This window comes from Caretta caretta, chromosome 14 (assembly GCF_965140235.1).
Source record: "Caretta caretta isolate rCarCar2 chromosome 14, rCarCar1.hap1, whole genome shotgun sequence".
In the NCBI taxonomy this organism is placed as follows: domain Eukaryota; kingdom Metazoa; phylum Chordata; order Testudines; family Cheloniidae; genus Caretta; species Caretta caretta.
This window is the reverse complement of record NC_134219.1, coordinates 40,964,311-40,988,799: the sequence shown is the minus strand read 5'-3', so window position 1 is coordinate 40,988,799 and position 24,489 is coordinate 40,964,311. Positions and strand designations below refer to the sequence as shown.

General features: G+C 52.6%; 2 protein-coding genes across 4 annotated transcripts in view; both read right to left on the bottom strand.

Annotated features, from left to right (window-relative positions):
* Window positions 1-9,279, bottom strand: part of LOC142069254 (E3 ubiquitin-protein ligase TRIM39-like) — a 31,505-nt gene extending 22,226 nt beyond the window's left edge. Inside the window, 2 exon segments of the mRNA XM_075119858.1 lie at window positions 792-887; window positions 8,792-9,279. Coding sequence (XP_074975959.1) covers window positions 792-887; window positions 8,792-9,211 — 516 coding nt within the window. The 5' untranslated portion in view covers window positions 9,212-9,279.
* Window positions 1-24,489, bottom strand: part of LOC125621599 (butyrophilin subfamily 1 member A1) — a 655,591-nt gene that overhangs the window by 565,838 nt on the left and 65,264 nt on the right. The window lies entirely within an intron of this gene.

The window sequence follows — 24,489 nt, the reverse complement described above, 5'->3', positions numbered from 1 at the left end:
TTTGCCCCATCCGAGATCTCAGGGGTGGGTCTGCACCACTGTACAAGGGCCAGGAACTGCCCCTCCTCCTCCGCCTACAGGAGCTGCTGCGCTGAGATCCCCACCGGAGACACAGCCTGATGCTGCCAGCACCCTGGATGGCAGGTACCACAGGCCAGGGGAGGCTGAGCCTCCCCAAACAGGATGCAGCGCCCCTCCCTTTGGAGGCAGGCTGCAGACCTGCCGCCTGTGGAGTCCTGCCTGCGCTCCGCCCTGTGCCCTCGCTCCCGCTCTTCCCCCGAACCCCGCAGCACCCGCCGCTTGTCGCCCATCAGCTGTGTGGGGGACCCCGCCACTTGCTCCTCTCCGCCCCTCCCCTGTCACTCACCCTTAAGGCAGGAGCAGGCAGAAGGAGCAAGCGGCAGGTGAGGGGGCCTTGCGGGAGGGGGTGGGGGAGAGGAGAAAGCTGCAACAGTGAACGGGGAGCCACTGGGGAGGGGGCTGGAAGGGAGTGGGGCCGGGTATGGGGGAGAGCAGGAAGGGAGCGTGGTCGGGGCCTTGGGGAGAGGAGGCCAAATGGGTCTGGAGCAGTGGGCAGGGCAATGATCTGGGCACCGGGGAGGTTCCGGCACTCACGCCCGGCCTCCCCAAATGCCGGAGGCATCCGCTGCCCATGGCCGGCACCAAGCCTGTGCAACGGAGCAAAGAACCAGAGCAGGTTCATAGCCTCATCCTGGAGCTTTATGGGCCCCGGCATTCCTGGGAATGCTGCAGGGGGAAGGGCTCAGGGAGGAATAAACCCAGACACCCACCTGCCACTCTGTAGTTTTCTTTTTCTCTTTAGACGTCAGAGCCAGGGCCTCTTGCAGCTCCTTCCTCAGAGGGTCCAGGGCTTCCTGGAGTTTCACCTGCAAGGGCATCGTGTGCGATAAACGGCCATTAATCTGCCTGTCCAATGGACAACACTATCCATATTGGCATTTCATACAGGAGCAGTAAAATACCCTGGAAGCGAGCAGCAGACTCGGCTCTGCCGGCCCCAAAGGCCTCATGGGAGCTGAGATGCCAGTCTCAGAGCAGGGGCTCTGCTTCATGCAGTCACTCAGGACTTCTCAAAGCCTGTGTTTTAGCTAAAGTTTCCCATCCCTGAGCACAGGCCAGAGGTGAAGCAGCTGGGAAGGTTCTGAACGATCCCTCCTGCCAGTGCGAGTGAAGAGGTTGGGACAGCACCTCGCTCCACTGTACCCCAGACCCAGGCCAGGAACAAGACCCCACTTTGCTCTCGTCTGTCCAGGCTCCCACGTGGCCTCCCTCAGGCAGCAGCTGAGCACCTGAGCCAGTGCAGTCCCGTTAACTGTGCAGAGTGAAGCTGTGATGTGGCTGGAGGTCAGTGAGGAACAGGGAACACACTCAGTCTGGGGGAATGGGCCACCCATAATTATAACGGCTCCAGAGCTGTAATAGCCCAGGGCTCTCTTCCCCTTTGACAGCGTGTGATTCATTCACACAGCACAGCAACGTGCTCCTGCCCCGTCAGCCCCGCTCTGTGCAACACCCCTGGCAGCGCCCTAGAGTCCCCTCCAGAGCCCCTCGCCAGAGATCGCCCCATTTCACTCTCTTTTCTCTCCTCCTCCCTGCCCAAAGGCCCAAGCGGCAGCTGCTGAGAGCTCCTGAGGTGCTGTTCAGCTGACACCCCTGGGGTGCTGCTGCAGGGAAGCAGTGAGGGAGGGAGGGAGGGAGCCAGCAGGGGCTAGTGAGAGACAGGAGGTGGAAAAGCAGCCTTTGCATCCAGCAAAACAGCTTCATAAATGAGCAGGGATCAGAAGGTGGAGCGGGGGAGGGAGGGGAAATGTGGCTGGATTCTTTGAAGCTCCACCCACAAATAAGCTCCGCCCATGTGAGTCACCAAAAGGAGACACCATGATCTGTTCACAGTGGATGGTGCAATGTTCAGAACAGCATGGAGTTGCTGATGGGCTCCAAGGGCTCCTGGGGCCTGGCTCCCGTCCTGGGACTAGAATATACCCCTGGGCTCTGCTGGATTCTCTGGGCCGGGTCCTCCTTTACTGGGGGGAACAGAAGAGGTGGTGTCTCCCAAACATCACCCACTTGTGGCACCGGAAGGAGGCGTCACTGGCAGTAAATGGTGCCGAGCTGCAATTCTCGCTCTCCACTCTCACAGGGGAACAAAATAATTAACAGTGTTGATATTTAAATGATCATCCCTGAGCTCACCCCTCACTGAGGCAATGGGGCCGTTCACACCTCTCAGAGCCACTGTGCCCAGCTCTCTGCATCCCCTACATCTGGGTCACAGTTTTGAGGTTTTCTTCACAACTAAAACAGCTGGAGACTCAGTTTAAAGCAAAGTGAAAGTTGAGATCCCAGAGAACAAGGCAGGTGCTTCACGGGAGAAGTGCCAGCACTTCCCGGCTGTCTCTGAGCCCTGTCAGTGAGCACAGAGGCTTGGGCCTGATCTTAACGTGACACTTCGGTCGCTCTGGCTTCTTTGCTGCCGGGCTGTAGCTGTGCTGCTGAAACCCCTGCAGTGTCGACATGGCCTGCGAGTTCCTGGGGCAGAGAAGCAGCTCAATGAATGAGGGACTTGGAGCAGAAATTTGGGACAGTTCAGGCCAAACTGAGTGTGTCAGTGAGTCTGGTCCCTGTGGGGAGGGAATTCAGGCCATTTCCCTCCCTTCCTTCTGCAACCCTGGGCAGGGCCCTAACATCAGCCCATGTCCTCCTCTCTCTCCCGGGGTGCGGGCAGGGAACCTCAGCAGCGTCTCATCCCCGGCCTCCCACTCTCCAGCCCAGACACAGCCCCAGATGGGTTGGGAGCAATAACATGTTTCTTTAATGTGGTTCCAGAACCGTGTTGTCCACCCACGCTGTCAAAACCCAACCGTGTCAGGACACAGGTGGCCCCAACTTTGTCAGACAATTGTAATACCCTGGTGTGTACATCCTGGTGTACCTAAGCTGTAAGACCCCCGTCATCCTACTAATGTTATCTGGGCTAATGGCTGCAGGAGTCAATATGAGTGGAGAAGGGCTGCTGGACGGGGAAGAGCTGAAGGAGGAGAGAAGAACAGGACATGGGGAAAGAAAGAAAGAAAGAAAGAAAGAAAGAAAGAAAGAAAGAAAGAAAGAAAGAAGAGCAGGACACAGGTACCAGCTGTGGCTTTCTGTGCCACTGACATGCAGGGATGAGTCAGGGTCCAGATTGTTTCGTGTACAAGCAGGGTCTGAATGAGCTCTCCCCTGACAGCTGGCTGGGGAGGGGAAAAGGCTTCAGGTGCAGACTGTATTTACATGAACACACCGACTCTGCCGAGGTAGCCAGCAGACAGGGACCTGTTGCCAAAGTGATCAACTGTGGCTGGTGCTGGATTACAGATCACTTCAGTATGGAATGTGGGGGTAATGAAATAGGGTTCTCTTTACTGTATGAGGAAAGGGCAGCGGAGTAGCATGTAGCCCAGGGGTTGCCAACCTGTGGCTCCAGAGCCACATGCAGATCTTTAGAAGTTAAGATGCGGTTCCTTGTATAGGCACCGACTCCGGGGCTGGAACTGCAGACACCAGCCTTCCAAGGTGCCGGGGGGTGCTCACTGCTCAACCCCTGGCTCTGCCATGGGCCCTGCCCCCACTTCACCCCTTCCTGCCCCTTCCCCTGAGCCCGCCGTGCCCTCACTCCTCCCCCCCAGACCCTCCTGCACGCCACAGAACAGCTGATCGGGAGGTGCCAGGAGGAGGGGGAGGCTCTGACCGGCAGGGCTGCTGGTGGGTGGGAGGCGCAGGAGCGGGACGGGGGAGCTGATCGGGGGCTGCTGACATATTCCTGTGGCTCTTTGGCAATGTGCATTGGTAAATTCTGGCTTCTTCTCAGGCTCAGGTTGGCCACCCCTGGCTTAGCCTGTCCTGATTGAGGGGGTCACCCTCCACTGAACTGATCTCACTAAGCAGGGGGCTTGGATGCCAGACCCCTGTGAAGTTTAAGAGGAGGTGGGGACAGATGTGCTTGCTGGGCAGTGTGGACTTTACCCAAGAGTCCTAGGCATGGTTTAACTTGCTCCTCTCCACTGTTCAAAGACAGAACTAATTAAGGCTCCATTCGGAGTCTTTTGTTTTGTTAAGTGATCACTAGAGCTGAAATCACTTGATGTGGGACAGCGTTTCTGCCCAGCCTGCTTCAGCAAGGACGTTCCCCCACTAAGAGTTGAAAATCACCAAGAGCAGCGTAGAACCTCAAGAGACTAGGGTTTTGAGCAAAAGGGGACTTTTTCTGCTTTAAATTGCAAGTGTAGACAGGCCCTGATCTGCAGAGGTTATAGCAGAGAAGCAGGTGATGGCTGGCAGGGCGGCCGGTGGAGTGAGACAGTGGGGTGTGCGGTAGGGTGGTGACACTAGAGCAAGTACTTGGACCAGGGCCTTCTCTAGCCATTTGGGTGCCCTACGCAGCCGCCCCCCGTTGGGGGGTGCTGTGTGGGGCCCCAGGCCACCCCCCTCCAGGATATGGATGGCAGGAGCTGTGGGGGGCCACACAGGCCCAGAGTGGCCCTGGGGATTAGCGGGGGGCCGGGAGGAGCCCGCCCCGCTTCCCTTGCCCCGGCTCTAGCCATATCGCTCGGGTTGGGGAAAGGATCGCCTCCCGCTCTCACCGGCGGCGGGAAGCGGAGCGCCGTGGCTGGGATCTGGCGGAGTAGATCGGGCTGGGGCCCAGCTGCTCCACTTCCCGCCACTGCTGGTGCGTGCAGGGTTGCTGGGGGAAGAGGTGGAATGGGGGCGGGCCGGGGGCAGAGCAGGGGGGAAGGGTAAGAGGCAGGGTGGAGGGAGTGTCCGGAGCCCCACACCCCCGTAGGAACGGCCCTGCCCCTTGCAGTGGGCGCAGCCCGCGGAGGGCTGGCTGAGGGAAAGGGCTGGTTGCCAGGGCTGGTGCTGCCAAGTATGCAGCATGCAGCTGCCTAGGGCATGTGACGAAGTGGGACTGTTCTTAATGTTTCCTCTGAATAGTGTGGGGGTGCCTCAGTTTCCCCTAGGCAGTTCTTAAGTATCTAGGGGGTGGAGTAAGGGTGTATGATCATTGCAGAGCCCTAGAGGGCATGTGTGTGCAGGAGTCTGGACACAGAGAATGGCCGACACCCTGTTTCCTGGCAACTAATGGCCTGGGCCCTTCCCCCCCTGCAAGGTGAGAGCTGAAGGGTTGGAGAACAAAGGAATCAGGTGACCACCTGGCCCGGGAAAGGAACAAAGCCCAGAGGAGGAGGGGCTGGAGGGGGTTTTTCAGTTTGGGGCTGGCTGGGACATGGAGTGAAGTGCAGACGGGGTTGTCTGGCTCACTGCCCCCCAGAATGGACCCAGCTGAGGGGTCCCGTTCTCTGCACCTGCAAGCTCTGTTTTAGACCATGTTCCTGTCGTCTAATAAACCTTCTGTTTTACTGGCTGGCTGAGAGTCACGTCTGACTGCAAAGTTGGGGTGCAGGACCCTCTGGCTTCCCCAGGAGCCCCGCCTGAGCGGACTCGCTGGGGGAAAGCGCACGGAGAGGCAGAGGATGCTGAATGCTCTGAGGTCAGACCCAGGAAGGTGGAAGCTGTGTGAGCTGTGTGTCCTGAAGACAGGCTGCTCACAGAAAGGCGACTACCCCAGAGTCCTGACTGACTTCATGGGGAGCAGTTCCAGAGCATCGCCCAGGGACTCCGTGACAACTGGTGGCAGTGGTGGGATGTACTGCACCCCGTGGATGGTGCTTCCTGCAGTAAGTGACTGGGGAGCAGTAACACGAAGGGGGATTGCCGAGGACTAGGCCTGCTGAAGGCTCAGAGAGGAGCGGTTTCGGGGGGCGGTTAACCCCTGGGAGTGTGTGACCAGCGAGAAGGACTGTGCAGTAGCAGGGTTCCCCTGGGGATTGCAGCGAGCAGTCCAAGGGGCGGAGGAGTCTGCTGCTCGACCCTGGCAAAGAGGGGGTGACCTCGAGAAGGGCTGGCACACTAGGGGTTCTCCCTGGAAACCGTGGGGAGCTGAGAACACACGGGCCTGTGAGTCCACAACAACTTGGGAGGAGCGGAGTGATGGCCTGTCACCGTCTCCTTAAGAAGGACATTGTAACCCTGTGCAGAAAGAGAGGGTTGAGCGTTGGAAAGTTCACCAAAGCAGAGTTAATCGTGCAGCTGGAGGAGGATGACCGCTCTAAGGAACAGATTCCTGACCCCAACTGGGGCTATAGCAGGATCTGGGAGCAGCTGAAGCGGGAGCCAGGCATCCCCAAGACTCCTGTCCCTGACCAGACGAGGGTCTTCACGATCGGGTTCCCCATCGGGGGATCGAGAGGGACGGGATTGGAGCTGAGTCCGAGAGAGCAAGAGGACCGTGGGAGACAGCGAGAGCCCGAGAAAGAGCTGCAGAAGCAGCAGCAGCATGAACTGGCGGTGGGGGAGCGGAGAGGCCTAGGGGACCCCTCAGGGGTGAGTGGGGATAGACCCCGGGGGGCCAGTTCCGCAGGGAACCTCGAAACTAAATTGCTGCCCCTGGTTAAGGGGGGTGTGTGTGTGGATGCCACCTCACTGCCTTTGAGCAGGCTGGCGATTTGAACCAAGGGGACCCTGCGGAAAAGCCCCGGTGTCTAGCTCCCTTGCTGGGTCCCAAGGCCATAGACTCTGTCAGCCAGATGGTTGGGGATGTGGACAGGCTCCCACTCCTGACCCCAACCTATATGTCTGTGTGGAGTTTCCTGGGGCCAGGCCCCCCGGACCTCCAGTGGGAGCAGAAGGTGATGGTCAATGGGGAGACATTCTTGGGGTGGCCAAAGGGCATGGGCTGCATAAACCTTCCCACATGCGGCCTGCGAGTGCTATCGACCACCCCTGACCTAAGGGAGGGCGTGAAACTGGAAGGGCCTGGTGTAACTCCTACCAAGGAATGGGAGAGATGCTGGGGCATCCATGGGAACGTTGGTGGCTTCGAACTTCCCCAGGTCACCGGCTAAAGTGACCCCGCTCAGTTCGATCTCGAAGGGGGGAGAGATGTGACGAAGTGGGACTGTTCTTAATGTTTCCTCTGAATAGTGTGGGGGTGCCTCAGTTTCCCCTAGGCAGTTCTTAAGTATCTAGGGGGTGGAGTAAGGGTGTATGATCATTGCAGAGCCCTAGAGGGCATGTGTGTGCAGGAGTCTGGACACAGAGAATGGCCGACACCCTGTTTCCTGGCAACTAATGGCCTGGGCCCTTCCCCCCCTGCAAGGTGAGAGCTGAAGGGTTGGAGAACAAAGGAATCAGGTGACCACCTGGCCCGGGAAAGGAACAAAGCCCAGAGGAGGAGGGGCTGGAGGGGTTTTTCAGTTTGGGGCTGGCTGGGACATGGAGTGAAGTGCAGACGGGGTTGTCTGGCTCACTGCCCCCCAGAATGGACCCAGCTGAGGGGTCCCGTTCTCTGCACCTGCAAGCTCTGTTTTAGACCATGTTCCTGTCGTCTAATAAACCTTCTGTTTTACTGGCTGGCTGAGAGTCACGTCTGACTGCAAAGTTGGGGTGCAGGACCCTCTGGCTTCCCCAGGAGCCCCGCCTGAGCGGACTCGCTGGGGGAAGCGCACGGAGAGGCAGAGGATGCTGAATGCTCTGAGGTCAGACCCAGGAAGGTGGAAGCTGTGTGAGCTGTGTGTCCTGAAGACAGGCTGCTCACAGAAAGGCGACTACCCCAGAGTCCTGACTGACTTCATGGGGAGCAGTTCCAGAGCATCGCCCAGGGACTCCGTGACAGGGCACCATTAAATTTGGGGCAATTTGGTGCCCCAAATTTCATGGTGCCCTACGCAGCTGCGTATGCCTAAGGACGGCCCTGGCTTGGACACTGCAGCAAGCAAGGTGCCATCTTCGTGTCCCCCCCCCCCCAACCAGGGTGGGAGCTGAGCTCACACAGATGCATCTCTGAACTCTGAGTCTTCACTGACCAAGGACAGCCACTGTGAGTGGGGTGGGGTGAGGGAGCAGAGAGGGGCAGAGCAAAGGAAATTTTGGTTATGGAACTCCAGAACATGAGGCAGAAGACACTGACCAACATACACTGGAGAGGGTGTTTTGCTCACGGTTTTATGTTTATGAATCCTGCGTGTGGCATTTTCCTTATCAATGCCGGTGACTTCCCTCCTCTCATTTAAAGTTTCTTTTTTACCATCGGCACCAACTCTGTGGGTGCTCCAGGGCTGGAGCAACCATGGAATAAAAATAGTGGGTGCTCAGGACCTACTGGCAGCCCCACCGATCAGCTCTGCCCCTGCCCCGCAATGCTTCCTGCCCTCTGGCGGCCCGGAGACCAGCTCCTGCCCCATCCTCCCAGCGCCTCCCACCTGCCACAGATCAGCTGTTCAGAAGCCGTTCCCAGAAGCTGGGAATGGGCGACAGGGGATGGATCACTTGATGATCACCTGTTCTGTTCATTCCCTCTGGGGCACCTGGCATTGGCCACTGTCAGAAGACAGGATACTGGGCTAGATGGACCTTTGCTCCGACAGGGGATGGCTGTTCTTACGGTCTTATGTTCTTGCTGCCCACTCCACCTGGCAGACGGGTTGCAGGTGCACAAAGAGCCGTCAGCCCTGTTCTATTACGTGTTGGAACTTGCAGTGTTGGAGAAAAAAAAGTTTGGATATTTTCCCATTATCCACAACTCCCAGTGCTCATCCCCTCTGAAAACCAGGCCCCTTTCATTTAGGTGCCTAACCTTAGGCAGCCAGGGGTGAATGTTTGTTCTTGTATTGATGGGGGATAAACCTGGTGTCCTTAAGGGGTTTAATTAAGCAAAGTCAACAGCATTTCCTACCTTGTACTCCTGGGCAGCCTCCTCAATGGGAACCACAGTGTGAGACTTGTGGTCCCGGGATTTCTCACACACCAGGCAAATAGTTTCTCCATCCTCCTCACAGAAGAGTTTGAGACGTTCCTCGTGTGTCTCACACAGATAATCCTTTTGCCCTTTTCCTGGTTTTAACCCCAGTTGTTTGATCCTTTGTATGATGTTGTTCAGCTGGGCGTTGGGCTTGAACTCCCCTTTTTGGAACTGGGCTCTGCACTGGGGACAGGTCAGGGGTGTCCCCGTTCCCTTCTCCTCACTGTACCGGGTGAGGCAGGCTCGGCAGAAGTTGTGCCCACAGGTGATCGTCACCGGCTCCGTCAGATACCCCAGGCAGACGGAGCAAATAGCTTCATCTTGTATTTCCCCTGCTGTAGCTGCAGTGGCCATGGCAGCTGGGTGAGTATCTGTTCTCCCTGCCCGTGGCTCTACACAGTGTGGGCTTGTGCTGACACTGGGAGGGGCCGCCTGCAAGTATCTGCTAGTCCCAGCCACAGAAGGAGAAGAAGAAAAAGGAGGAGCCAGGACCGGGAGGGGGAGAAAACAGGAAAGTGAAACTGAAGGAGAGTAAAAGAGGGGGAAGGTCAGGGAGAGGGCAGGAGAGAAGGAATGGATGGAGGTGGGGAGAAGGGATGGGAGAACGGGGGGCAATGAAGAGAGGGGGAAGAATATGAACCAATCTGAAGTGTATTGCTTGTCACATAGGCTGGAAGGGAGAGCATATCCTCTGCCCCACAGGCAGGAACTGTTTAACCCACCCCAACACTCCCTGGGGATTGAAGTGGGGACCGACAGCGCTTAGCACAAGTCTCTACAGCTGGAGCTAAAGAGTCAGTTTGTGAAGTTCAGAGCTGTAAAAACCCATAAACCCTGTGGGTCAGCCATCAAGGGGGGTGTGAATGACACACACTCACCAGAGGGTTACAAGTGCACTGAGGGATTTTTCGGCTCCCTCAGGAGAGAAGGGGGTGTCACAAAGCTCAGGTAGAAAGTTAGGGTTACGGATGCTTTGGAAATTTCTGTAAATATAAATGCTACAGGACACTAAGGATTCAAAGCCCCTGTCATTTTGAACCTCACTTTGCTTTGTGTGGCAATCTTTGGCCAAATTCTCCTGTCCTTTAGACAGTGGAAACCGGAGACCATTTAGGTTATGTCTACACTGTGCAGCTGTTAGCGACAAGACTGTGTCGACAAAGCGCCGTTTACACTTGCACTTGCCACAGCAAAACTTTTGTGGTTCAGTTGCAAGTGTAGCCTAAGCTACAGCCCCTGAGCTCTGCCTTGCCCGCAGTGAGGGCACTCTGCAGGCAGGCCGTACAGCGCAGGCTGGCACTGCGTGATGGCACAGCTGAGATTCAATTCCATGCAGAGAACGACATTAAAAAAAAGTTCCGGTGGCGAAGTCAAGCATGTAAACACTGTGAAGTGCCAGAATTAAGGTGCCTGAACAGCCAGATCACCAGCCTCAAGAGGCGACAGCTCAGGTAAGAGCATCAGAGGCAGGATTTTTAGTGCAGTCACAGTAGCTTTATTTCTCTGTGGGCTCCATGGGAGTGTTGACATTGACTCCAATAGAAGCAGGATCAAGCCCTATATAGGCAACCTGGGGGCTTGGGGCCAACTGCTAGAAAGGTCCAGGTGCTGCACCTTGGTTTCTGCTGCATTGTTTTCCCAGAAGCCACTGGTGTCCAGACTTTTTGGCTTACTCTGACAAGCTACAGTTGATCTCATTTTGAAGGTACAGCCTGAGTGTCTCTGTTTTGATGGCACAGTCTGGGGACACACATTGTCAGGCTGTAGGAGGATTCGGGTTTTATCTTTGACCCCTGCCCCTCGTAGTTTATGCAGCTGTAGCCATGGATCTCAGCATGCTCAGAGCTGCACACCTCAGGGGGGCATGGGAAGGAAATGCCTTGGGGACGTTCCCCTCTGGGAGCCCCATGACCCGCTCCTGAGGGCACGCAGATCCCAGAGCTCTTCGGCTTGGTTGGAGGAATTTACAGTGTCTGCCCTGACTCGGAAAGCTGCACATCTCTTCAGATACCTGCTAAGAGCATCCTGACCATTAGCAGCAAGTCGTTGCTGATGTCTGGCTCACAGGCCAGAGAGCCCATCTAGTGGGTTGTAAAGAATGAGACATGGGAGGAGCACAGACATGAGGAGAAGTTCATACCAGGGTGGTTTGAGCAGGGGTTCACGGGCGCACTGACACCCACAAAAACCCTGCAGTGGTGTCTTCTGTCCCACAGGCCTGGGCCTGGCTCCCTGCTGTGGGTGTTGTGACCTGGGGGCTCTGACCACTTGCAGCGACATCTTCCACCTCTGCACTGTGACCCTAAACCCAGCCTGGTGGAAAGGGGCAATGGGGGGAGGGGCTATAGAGTGAGCCTGCCCGTCACTCAGCCCGCAAAGGGGAGCCAGGCACAGCCCCATGGGACAGGACACAGCACTGCAGGATGAGTGTGGGCTGGGCTCACTCTCCAGCCCCCTGCCCTCTGGCCTCCCTTCGGCACTTGGCGGGGATTGGGGCTGCGGTGCTGAGGCAGCAGGTGCTGCTGTGGCTGGTCTATGCCCCCTCAGTGGGCTGAGGAGGAGGAGGAAGGGGCAGTGGCAGGGAAGCGCACCCATTGAATCGGGAGGCTCCCTCCACCACTGGCTCACACAGACAAATGTTTCCCTGGGACTCCACAGCTCCAAACTGATGGGGGTCCTTTAACTTCCTCGATACACGCTGTGCAAGCAGAAGGGGGGGGGGGGTGTGATTCCACGTTCTCCAACCTACTTCAAGCCGCTGCTTGATACGGGATCCTCGCAGGGAGCAGGGCCGGCACGCCCCAGTGGGGCTGGCCAGAGTCTGACTCCGAGCTCTTCAGCTGTAAGACTCAGAATTGACCCATGCAGAATTTGCACTTTCAGAAGTGGGACAAAGAGCTAAAGTGAGGTACCCACATTACAAACAAAGGAGGCTTCAAATTGCAAGTGAGATGGAATCTGCCCCTTGGTGAATCCGAGGTGCTCTCGACCTTCAGCTCCTTAATGCCCGATGGTGACCAGCCACTGCAAAGGGGTGAAGAGTGGAGGGAAGGTTTCAGAGCCTTTCCCACCACCTGACACCTTCTGTGCAGGGGCCAGTCACACGAGCGTTCCTGGTGCTCAGGCAAGCACACAAGCTGAAACCCCATGGCAGTAGGGAGGACTTGGGGCCACAGCAATTGTTGCACTGCAGAGCTGGCCGGCCATGATGGCGGTGGGTGGGAGGGGGGGCACACTGCAGCATCTCAGACACTTCTGTGACTGGGGGAGATCCAGGAGGCAATATCTCCTGTAGCCCCTTGGGCTGGTGCGGCTGTGCACCACCCGCAGGACAGCCATTGATTCACTGCTACTGTTGTCTCTTCGTGCGCCCCAGAGGACTCCAGGCTTAGGAAGAGGGCACCAGGGAATCCAGGGTTATTTCAGATCTTTCAAGAGAGCTGGAGCTGAATGAAAGAAGTCTCTGTCATATCCCTGCTTAAAGATTTTATTATTTCCCTTTCATTTTCTCTTATTACAGAGCTAATTTTTCTTGGAAACTAGCTGTGATCACATGAAAGACCTGACAGAAACCATTTCTGGTTCTGTGAGTTGAGTTTGCCACAATTAAAACTGAAATCACCACCTGCCATCTGGGAATGGGATAAGCCGTGAACATTAGACTTTCAAGTAATAAAGCAGAGAAGTTTTACCATTAAAGTCACTCTTATCAGTTCCAGTTGCATTGCTCACCATTTACTTGCTGACATTTTCATTTCCATGGTGAAACAGGTGAATTTACTTAGCTGCCCCTTTTCCCAGAAATACCAATGCAAACTAGACAGAACTGGTGTCTAAGATTGCAGACAATAGGATACCCTAAAGGCTACATGGCATTGTGGCTGTTACATGCCAGCCTAGTGAGCCATTGTACAGTCACTCGTCTGTTGTGAGTGAACTGAATTACTGGGTCTCCTATACTTCTGAGCCAACTGGCTCTGGGCAGAGTCTAGTCACTATATCCAGCCCTGGGACTCTAGGGCTCACTCCTGGGCTCAGACCATTTATCTACTGTCCTCCCTTAGGATGTGGGGGATCTGTCAGCAGCTTCCTAAGACTCTGAAACCAGCGTCTGAGCCCCTCTAGCCTCCACGTCACTTACACACACGCCCTCAGAACTCCCCCTAGGCTGTGGGCACCCCGGACTTACACGTTAACCATTTCAGAAACAATGTGGAGGGGAAGCAAGGCACACAGGCTTAGCAAAGGAATTTCTTAACCACAGAGTCTTTACTCATAAAGCACAGTTGAGTAATATAACAAGTCCAGAGATGCGCCCTCCTGTAGTCTGAGTTCACCCCTTCTTGTACGTCGGTGGTTTGTCAGTGTTTCAGGCTGGCCAATGTTGCCCCTGCCCTCCTTCTCCTTCTTTCATGTGGCAATGGTCAGCCCCCTTGCAGAGAAGGCCCCCCACCCTTGAATAGGGCCATTGTGTCTGTGCAATGTGCTTGATCTGCCCACCAGGGCCATCCTTAGGATTTATGGGCCCTATGCAATATTATTAAACTGGTGCCCCTAAACCGGCACATTCGGCTCTGTGAATACGGCCCCGGCCTTCTGCCTCGGAAGGAGACTGTGCACTGGGTGTGCAGGAGCAGACCCGCTCTTGCCTGCTGTCCTGGTCATAGGCGCGGACTCCAGGGCTGGAGCATCCACAGGGAAATTTTAGTGGGTGTGGAGCACCCACCAGCGCAAAGCTCCCCCCTTCTGCCTCCCTTCCCCAACACCTCTTGCGTGCTGGCAGCCCCACACTTACCAACTCCCCCCCCCCCCCCCGCAATGTTTCCAGAGCACCGTGAACAGCTGATTCACATGTTCAAGCTCTGTGAGGGAGGGGGGAGGAGGCGGGGCGGGGGTGGAGCAGGGGCAGGGGTTTGGGAGGAGTGGAGGGGGGCGGGGCCTTGTAGCCAGACAGCCAGCCCCCCCCCTCAGACCAGCATTGCTGGAAACACAGGAGGAAGCCGGAACAGGGCACTTAACATATATTCCAGCACAGCCTTTGAAGCTGTGAAAAGCAGAAGGTGTGCTGCTACAATGTGCTTCTGGGAACAGATACGACGATTAAGCTCACAGCAGGCAGAGGCCCTGTGACAGACATGGCTCTTAGCCCCTACTAAATAGCGTGATGCACACACACCAACATCCTAGGTGGGAAAATATTTACCCTGATAAAAGAAATGTCCAGTAGTCGACACTTATTGTTTCTCTCCCTTGCAAGTGTAAACTACTCTTGCGAAAGCTGGCGTCACCCAGACAGACCAGCCTCAATTTGGCATAAGAAAGGAGAAAGAGAATAAAGGAGTACAGAGATATAAGTAGGGGACCTACAGCACCATGATTTTTGAGTGCTTTTCACTATCTATCTGCTGGTCAGATAAGTGACAGCCTCCCAAGGCTTCTGCAGCTAAGAAGGTCCCTAAGCCTTGTCCCTTATTCGTCTTTCCGCGGAATTGAGTGACCGATCCTGGCTTGGCACCGCTGGAATCGAGAGATGCAAGGAGGGTAAGAAGCACCCACACCTGATCTCCTATCTTTAGTGTACACATATTTTGAAATAGAGCTCTATACTTTGTTTTCTTTCTTTGGGATTGTGGCTTCAGTTTTGTAACTTGTTTGTGTGTGTAACATCTCTACATTTAAATAAGTAGGCACTAGCAATTTTGTAACCACATGATTAGAAGCTAGCTTAATAAATTTTGGTAACCATTTGTGCATAAGCCTGACTTGTTTTCTCTGGTTTACTGTAAAGCAGCCGACACAATTAAAGAACCTCAGCCGTTTTGGCTCTAAAGCCTGGCCATTAGGTGAGAGTACTAAGAGCCTAGCGTTGAGTTGTGCCGCCTCCACGGGGCAAACTCTTGGGGCACCTGTCAGTCAATCCTGGCTGCCCGCTGCGAAGGAGCTCTGAGCTCTAGCAGTTAAAGTCACGGGTGTGGAGAGGCTCTTAGTGCTGCCATTGGGGCACCTGTCAGTCAGTATTGACTGCCCGCTGCGAAGGAGCTCTGAGCTCTAGCAGTTAAAGTCACGGGTGGTTAGGACCTTGGGGCATCCGTCAGCCTAGCCCGGGCTGCCCGCCGCGAAGGGACAGTGCGTCCTAGCGGTTAAAGTCACGGATGGTATAAACGGGCATAGCTGGCACCTCACCAAACATCCTTGGCTGTCGGCTAACAGGCCTGGAGTGGAGTGTGGGGGGCTCAAGCATCCCCTGGCAAGATGAGAAGTCAGCCCCTATGGTCCTAGTGGTGCCCCAAATTTTCAGGTGCCCTACACAGCCGCGTATGCTGCACATGCCTAAGGATGGCCCTGCTCCCCACTGGTCAATCTGTGTACTTCCTAACAGCCACTCATGCTTGTCCCCCAGCTTCTGTATAGAAATTCTTCTACTCCATAGAGATGGGTCAGTAGCTTTGAGTCATTCAAAGTTGATGGCCCCAGACTGCAGCCTTTATTGATCTCAGCGATGGTCCTTCAATGCAGTATCAAATGGCTTTCCCAGGCAGGGTAGCCTTCTGGAAGGCAGCACTATAAACTGCCCCAGGAAAGTCCAAACTAGTAGAGTTTGAAAGTTAACCCTTCAGCACACAGTGATCTTTCTGTAGTTAATAAATCAGTTTTATATTTTATCTAAAACAGTGTGTTTTGGTTGAAGTGCTTGGGAAATCTCAGGTCAGTTTACAAAGGCTAGTTAGTGTGTGTCCTGTCCACATCGAGGGAGGGGCGGACTGGGTGAAATGAACTGACTCTGGCCAGGCTTCTGTGCAAGATGGTAAAGTTCTGGGGTGCAAGGCTGAGGAGCTGCGTCAATCAGCTGGAGCCTCTCTATTGTTGGTTCATGAGTTGCTCGCAAAAGCATTCGTGTAACTCGGTTGGGTGAGTCCCTGCCGGTGGATGGCAGAGTAAGGGCAGCACCTGCCAGAGCTTTGTAGCTTCTCATCGGCATCACAGTGTGAGGGGAAGCTCAGGTTGGTGGGTCAGAGGGCTCAGCATTCCCATAGTCTGGGGACCCCGTCACAGGGATTAACACGCCCATCTGAGCGGTGGGAGACACACAATTCAAATACTTCCTGGTAGGGAGGTGGGACTGAACTTGGGTTCCCCATATTCCAGCTCAGGGCTTTAACCACTGGGCTAGAAGTTATAAGGTGGGCACCACCACCTCTTCCATTGGACAGCTGTTTGAATGGGACCCAATCTGGTAGCCATGCTGGGAGGATCAGGCCTCACGTGCAAGATCGGCAGCTGAATGCCAATCTTCCCTGGTCCATGACTCACTTGTGCGCTTAGGTGGGAGACAAGCCCCTCACGCTCCCAGAATGGGGCAGCGGTGTCTGGCCCCTTTATTTTTTTCCAAGACAATAGGCTCAGTCCAGTGAGAACAAGGGAGAAAAATTGCATTTCAAAATTAAGGGGAAAAGTTATCAACACCCTAGTTAATGTCTAGTTCTACCCACCATTCCCAGGGGATTCTAACCACACACTAACCCACAGAAAGCTTCCTACCAACACTACAAAAAGAGAGAATCTGCGTGGACTCCTCCTGAAGGTTGAAACAACAGACTGGACTTCTACATAGAGTGCTTCCGCCAACGTGCATGGGCTGAAATTGTGGAAAAGCAGCATCACTTGGCCCATAACCTCAGCCGTGCCGAACACAACGCCATCAACAGTCTCAGGAACAACTCTGACATTATAATCAAAAAGGCTGACAAAGGAGGTGCTGTCGTCATCATGAATAGGTCAGAATATGAACGAGAGGCTGCTAGACAAATCTCTGACACCACATTCTACAGGCCATTACCCTCTGACCCCACTGAGGATTACCAAAAGAAACTACACCATCTGCTCAAGAAACTCCCTAAAGAAGCACAGGAACAAATCTACACGGACACACCCCTAGAGCCCCAACCAGGGGTATTCTATCTGCTACCCAAAATCCATAATCCTGGGAATCCTGGATGCCCCATCATCTCGGGCATTGGCACCCTGACAGCAGGATTGTCTGGCTATGTAGTCTCTCTCCTCAGGCCCTACGCTACCAGCACTCCCAGCTAACTTTGAGACATCACTGACTTCCTGAGGAAACTACAATCCATCAGTGATCTTCCAGAAAACACCATTCTGGCCACGATGGATGTAGAAGCCCTCTACACCAACATTCCAAACATAGATGGACTACAAGCCATCAGGAATAGCATCCCCGATACTATCACGGCAAACCTGGTGGCTGAACTTTGTGACTTTGTCCTCATCCACAACTATTTCAGATTTGGGGACAATTTATACCTTCAAGTCAGCGGGATTGCTATGGGTACCCGGATGGCCCCACAGTATGCCCACATTTTTATGGCTGACTTAGAACAACGCTTCCTCAGCTTTTGTCCCCTAACGCCCCTACTCCACTTGTGCTACATTGATGGCATCTTCATCACCTGGACCCATGGGAAGGAGGCCCTTGAGGAATTCCACCAGGATTTCAGCAATTTCCACCCCACCGTCAACCTCAGCCTGGACCAGTCCACACAAGAGGTCTACTTCCTAGATACTACAGTGCTAATAAGCGATGGTCACGTAAACACCACCCTACTGTCTGCTATACTTACCTACATGCCTCCAGCTTTCATCCAGACCAAATCCCACGATCCATTTTCTACAGCCAAGCTCTAAGATACAACTGCATTTTCTCCAATCCCTCAGACAGAGACAAACATCTACAGGATCTCTATTAAGCATTCTTAAAACTACAATACTCACCTTTTGAAATGAAGAAACAGATTGACAGAGCCAGAAGGGTACCCAGAAGTCACCTACTACAAGACAGGCCCAACAAAGAAAGTAACAGAACGCCACTAGCCGTCACCTACAGCCCCCAACTAAAAGCTCTCCAGGACATCATCAATGATCTGCAACCTATCCTGAAGGACAATCCCTCACTCTCACAGACTTTGGGAGACAGGCCAGTCCTCACTTACAGACAGCCCCCCCCAGCCTAAAGCAAATACTCACCAGCAACTACACACCACACAACAAAAACTAACCCAGCAACCAAACCCTGCAACAAACCCCGGTGCCAATTCTGTCCACATACATATTCAAGGGACACCACTATAGGACCTAACCACAGCAGCCACACCATCAAGGGCTCTGTCATAAATATAAAGGGAAGGGTAACCACCTTTCTGTATAAAGTGCTATAAAATCCCTCCTGGCTTCAGGCAACATCCTGTTACCTGTAAAGGGTTAAGAAGCTCAGCTAACCTGGCTGGCACCTGACCCAAAGGACGAATAAGGGGACGAGATACTTTCAAATCTTGGGGGGCAGGGGGGGCAGGGGAAAGCTTTTGTTTTGTGCTCTTTGTTTACGTGTTTGTTCTCTTTTGGGACTGAGAGAGGCCAGAGCAGAAATCCATCTTCTCCAACCCATCCTAATCCAAGTCTCCAATATTGCAACCAGTATAGGTAAGCCAGGCGAGGCGGATTCATTTATCTTTTGTTTTATGTGAATTTTCCCTGTGTTAAGAGGGAGGTTTATTCGTTTTCTGTAACTTTAAGGTTTTGCCCAGAGGGGGATCCTCTGTGTTTTGAATTTGAATGCCCTGTAAAGTATTTTCCATCCTGATTTTATAGAGATGATTTTTACCTTTCTTTTTTTTTAATAAAATCCTTCTTTTAAGAACCTGACTGATTTTTTCCATTGTTCCGAGATCCAGGGGTTCCGGTCTTTGATGATTTTGTAACCAATTGGTTAGGATATTATTCTCAAGCCTCCCCAGGAAAGGGGTATGTAGGGCTTGGGAGGATATTTTGGGGGAAGACGTCTCCGAGTGGTCTCTTTCCCTGTTCTTTGTTTAAAACGCTCGGTGGTGGCAGTATACTGTTCAAGGACAAGGCAAAGTTTGTACCTTGGGGAAGTTTTTAACCTAAGCTGGTAAGAATAAGCTTAGGGGGTCTTTCATGCGGGTTCCCACATCTGTACCTGAGAGTTCAGAGTGGGGAAGGAACCCTGACAGGCTCATTCACCTGCACATCTACCAATGTGATCTATGCCATCATGTGCCAGCAATGCCCCTCGGCCATGTACATTGGCCAAACTGGACAGTCTCTATGCAAAAGAATAAATGGACACAAATCTGACATCCGGAATTATAACATTCAAAAACCAGTAGGAGAATACTTCAATCTCCCTGGTCACTCAATAACAGACCTAAAAGTGGCAATTCTTCAACAAAAAAACTTCCAAAACAGACTCCAACGTGAAACTGCAGAACTGGAATTAATTTGCAAACTGGACACCATTACATTAGGCCTGAATAAAGACTGAATTAGGGCTGGTTAAGTCATTAAAAAACCTAAACCTAATTTCCCCCTACTGTTACTCACACTTTCTTGTTAACTGTTTGAAATAGGCCACTCTCATTAACACTACAAAAGTTATTTTTCCTCCCTTTGTATCCTACTGTTAGTTGAATTGTCTCGTTAGACTGACCTCACACTTGGCAGGCAAGTCCCATCTTTTCATGTATTTATACCTGCTCCTGTATTTTCCACTCCGTGCATCTGATGAAGTGGGTTCTAGCCCACGAAAGCTTATGCTCAAATAAATGTGTTAGTCTCTAAGGTGCCACAAGGACTCCTCATTGTTTTTGCTGATACACACTAACACGGCTACCACTCTGAAACCTCCCCTCCCTCATCGTTCATGATCCTGCTGAGATGACGACCTTTGGTAACAGCAGCAGAAAGGTGCAGGTGGCGAGCAGGGGGTACAAAGGGTAACAGTTTATTGAGCTGCAGAGGGGAGCCTCTGAGGTGAGAGTCTCCTTTTTTATTGCACATCATTGAACTATTATCTGACAGACGGGCCCTGAGTCAGGGCACCAGCGACGCGGAGCCTGTGTGCCCCAGAACACACTGACAGGGAATAGTCATTAAACACCCCACTGCCTGTGCTGACCGAGCTCAGGGGATCTGAGACGCTTCAGGTGCGGCTCTGAAGGGAGTTCCAGGGGAAGGTGCATAATTCCCTGCTCCGCTACAGACTCCCTGTGTGGCGTTAGGCAAGTCACCTAGGCCCAGAGTTTCCAAGGTGTTTTAGTGTCTCAAGATGCAGATAGGCGCCTAGTGGAATTTTCAAAGATGCCTGGGCACTTAGCTTCCAATGGGAGCTAGGCACCTAGGTGCTTTTGAAAATCCCACTAGATGCCTAACTACATCTTTAGGTGACTACAGACCTTCTAAAATCTGCCCCTTAGTCTCTGTGCCAGATTTGGAAAGTTATTTAGGCTCCTAAAGATGCAGACAGGAGCCTTGTGGGACATTCACACCTGCCTTGTAAGCCGATTTATATTTTTTAAAATAATGTAAAAGTGGACTGGAAACAGGAAGCGTTTAACAGTTTCCCTCTGTTCCACAATATCACCATCATAAAAAAATGTATTTAACTAAGAATATCAACTTTATTAATACGCTTTTGAATACAGAAACAACCCAGCAGTCTTGGATCAATAGCCCTCAAAAGCAAATACTTTCTAAAATTAAAACAAAATGTCGCCCCTTCTTTTGCGATGTTCTTCAGGAGGCAGCAAACACTTTTCGTCGTTGTCCAGTGGGGAATGGGGCTGCCCCTTGCCCAGCCTGGGGCAGGAGTGGTAACTGCGGAGGCGAGGGGGGAGGGCAGGGTGTCACGACACTCACCCAAGCCCCAGGTGCTCAGGTCCAGGAAGCCCCCTCGCCTCCCTTTTGGTGGGTGACAGAAGGTGGTGGGGGGCTGCGGCCACGTGTGCACCTCTTCCCCGCTGCTGCCCCTCACCATAGCATCACTGGGGGTGGGGGATGGGGCATCTCCTTGCCAAGCGTGGGGCAGGAGAGGTGACTGCGGGCGGGGGCACGAGTCCAACACAGACCCATGCCCCAGCTGCTCAGGTCCAGACTCCAGGAAGCCTCCTCGGCGTTGGAGTCGTCTCCCAGTAGGTGCCGGGGGGGGTGCTGCCATCACATGTGCACCTCCTCCTCTCCCCCCTCCGTAGGCGCAGCGGCCACCTCAGCTTGTCCCCTGCACTGGTCCCTGTGTTGTAGCCAGCAGCGGCCGGTGAGGGAGCACTGCGCGGAGCAGCTGGCGGGGCCGGAGGCGCTCCAGGGAAGGCCCATGGGGGCAGCAGGTGGGGCTGGGGCAGAGACCTGACCCCAAACATTGGTGGACCCTGGCTCCCAGGCCCTGAATATTGCTGGAGCACGAGCACCAAGGGCCCATGTAACTCGCCGACCCTGCAAGGTGTATTTATGCAAGTTCTCAGTTGCAGAAATTTGTCGTGTATTTATTTACTTCTGAAAAACACCAAAAGTTAGATTCTGACTGTGTGGAGACATCAACTATTACAGAAACCACATTATAATGTTTACTTTGCTTACTATAGTTGGGATTATAATAAAAATGTCATAGGAAAGATCCAAATGAGAACTCTCGCCTGTGTTCTTGCACATAGGTTGTTAAAACCTGGGAATTGCTGAGAGCAGATTTAATCAGGCTCTATCCAGTGTCCCAGAAGCTATACCAGTATGCACTGACAGCTACAGATGATTTTTCAAAATAGATAGAAGAATTTTACACTTAGAACTATGACCGCACATGATGTGGAGAAGAAGACATGTGAAATTATATATTAACATGGCTGTCCAGAGCAGATACTGGCAGATCTAGGTTCTGAACTGAATAACGAGGTAACAGTTTACATTTGGTGTTATTTTCACTATATGGTCAATTGCACAATCATGGCTGTGTGACACAGAGCTTCAGCAGACCATGCCACCTAAAAAGCAGCAGACTGGATAAAAACACAAATGAATCCATCACAAGATAACGTTAGGGTATTTATTTTCAAATAATCAAGGTAAGTTTCGGGCCCTCTGCCATGGATGGCGTATTGTGAATAAATCTTCAAAACTGAATGATGACACTGAAAATGTTCATAACGCGTCACGTTTAAAACAAAAAGTGTCCTAGCAATGCCATGTGATGTGCCTCCCCTCACACTCTGCTCAGCCAGCTCTTCAAGAAATTAGGTTCAATCGCTAACATCAAGGAATTGGACCAATCGGTCACTATTTGTACAGAAAAGGAGTACTTGTGGCACCTTAGAGACTAACCAATTTATTTGAGCATGAGCTTTCGTGAGCTACAGCTCACTTCATCAGATGTTTACCGTGGAAACTGCAGCAGACTTTATATACACACAGAGAATATGAAACAATACCTCCTCCCACCCCACTGTCCTGCTGGTAATAGCTTATCTAAAGTGATCAACAGGTGGGCCATTTCCAGCACAAATCCAGGTTTTCTCACCCTCCACCCCCCACACAAATTCACTCTCCTGCTGGTGCTAGCCCATCCAAAGTGACAACTCTTTACATAATCAAGTCGGGCTATTTCCTGCATAGATCAAGGTTTTCTCACATCCCCCCCACCCCCATACACACACAAACTCACTCTCCTGCTGGTAATAGCTCATCTAAACTGACCACTCTCCAAGTTTAAATCCAAGTTAAACCAGAACATCTGGGGGGGGGGGGGGTAGGAAAAAACAAGAAGAAACAGGCTACCTTGCATAATGACTTAGCCACTCCCAGTCTCTATTTAAGCCTAAATTAATAGTATCCAATCTGCAAATGAATTCCAATTCAGCAGTTTCTCGCTGGAGTCTGGATTTGAAGTTTTTTTGTTTTAAGATAGCGACCTTCATGTCTGTGATTGCGTGACCAGAGAGATTGAAGTGTTCTCCGACTGGTTTATGAATGTTATGATTCTTGACATCTGATTTGTGTCCATTTATTCTTTTACGTAGAGACTGTCCAGTTTGACCAATGTACATGGCAGAGGGGCATTGCTGGCACATGATGGCATATATCACATTGGTGGATGTGCAGGTGAACGAGCCTCTGATAGTGTGGCTGATGTTATTAGGCCCTGTGATGGTGTCCCCTGAATAGATATGTGGGCACAATTGGCAACGGGCTTTGTTGCAAGGATAAGTTCCTGGGTTAGTGGTTCTGTTGTGTGGTATGTGGTTGTTGGTGAGTATTTGCTTCAGGTTGCGGGGCTGTCTGTAGGCAAGGACTGGCCTGTCTCCCAAGACTTGTGAGAGTGTTGGGTCATCCTTTAGGATAGGTTGTAGATCCTTAATAATGCGTTGGAGGGGTTTTAGTTGGGGGCTGAAGGTGACCGCTAGTGGCGTTCTGTTATTTTCTTTGTTAGGCCTGTCCTGTAGTAGGTAACTTCTGGGAACTCTTCTGGCTCTATCAATCTGTTTCTTTACTTCTGCAGGTGGGTATTGTAGTTGTAAGAAAGCTTGACAGAGATCTTGTAGGTGTTTGTCTCTGTCTGAGGGGTTGGAGCAAATGCGGTTGTATCGCAGAGCTTGGCTGTAGACGATGGATCGTGTGGTGTGGTCAGGGTGAAAGCTGGAGGCATGCAGGTAGGAATAGCGGTCAGTAGGTTTCCGGTATAGGGTGGTGTTTATGTGGCCATTGTTTATTAGCACTGTAGTGTCCAGGAAGTGGATCTCTTGTGTGGACTGGACCAGGCTGAGGTTGGTGGTGGGATGGAAATTGTTGAAATCGTGGTGGAATTCCTCAAGGGCTTCTTTTCCATGGGTCCAGATGATGAAGATGTCATCAATATAGCGCAAGTAGAGTAGGGGCTTTAGGGGACGAGAGCTGAGGAAGCGTTGTTCTAAATCAGCCATAAAAATGTTGGCATACTGTGGGGCCATGCGGGTACCCATAGCAGTGCCGCTGATCTGAAGGTATACATTGTCCCCAAATGTGAAATAGTTATGGGTAAGGACAAAGTCACAAAGTTCAGCCACCAGGTTAGCCGTGACATTATCGGGGATAGTGTTCTTGACGGCTTGTAGTCCATCTTTGTGTGGAATGTTGGTGTAGAGGGCTTCTACATCCATAGTAGCCAGGATGGTGTTATCAGGAAGATCACCGATGGATTGAAGTTTCCTCAGGAAGTCAGTGGTGTCTCGAAGGTAGCTGGGAGTGCTGGTAGCGTAGGGCCTGAGGAGGGAGTCTACATAGCCAGACAATCCTGCTGTCAGGGTGCCAATGCCTGAGATGATGGGGCGCCCAGGATTTCCAGGTTTATGGATCTTGGGTAGTAGATAGAATATCCCAGGTCGGGGTTCCAGGGGTGTGTCTGTGCGGATTTGATCTTGTGCTTTTTCAGGAAGTTTCTTGAGCAAATGCTGTAGTTGCTTTTGGTAACTCTCAGTGGGATCATAGGGTAATGGCTTGTAGAAACTCGTGTTGGAGAGCTGCCGAGCAGCCTCTTGTTCATATTCCGACCTATTCATGATGACAACAGCACCTCCTTTGTCAGCCTTTTTGATTATGATGTCAGAGTTGTTTCTGAGGCTGTGGATGGCATTGCGTTCCGCATGGCTGAGGTTATGGGGCAAGTGATGCTGCTTTTCCACAATTTCAGCCCGTGCACGTCGGCGGAAGCACTCTATGTAGGAGTCCAGTCTGCTGTTTCGACCTTCAGGAGGAGTCCATCTAGAATCCCTCTTTCTGTAGTGTTGGCAGGGAGACCTCTG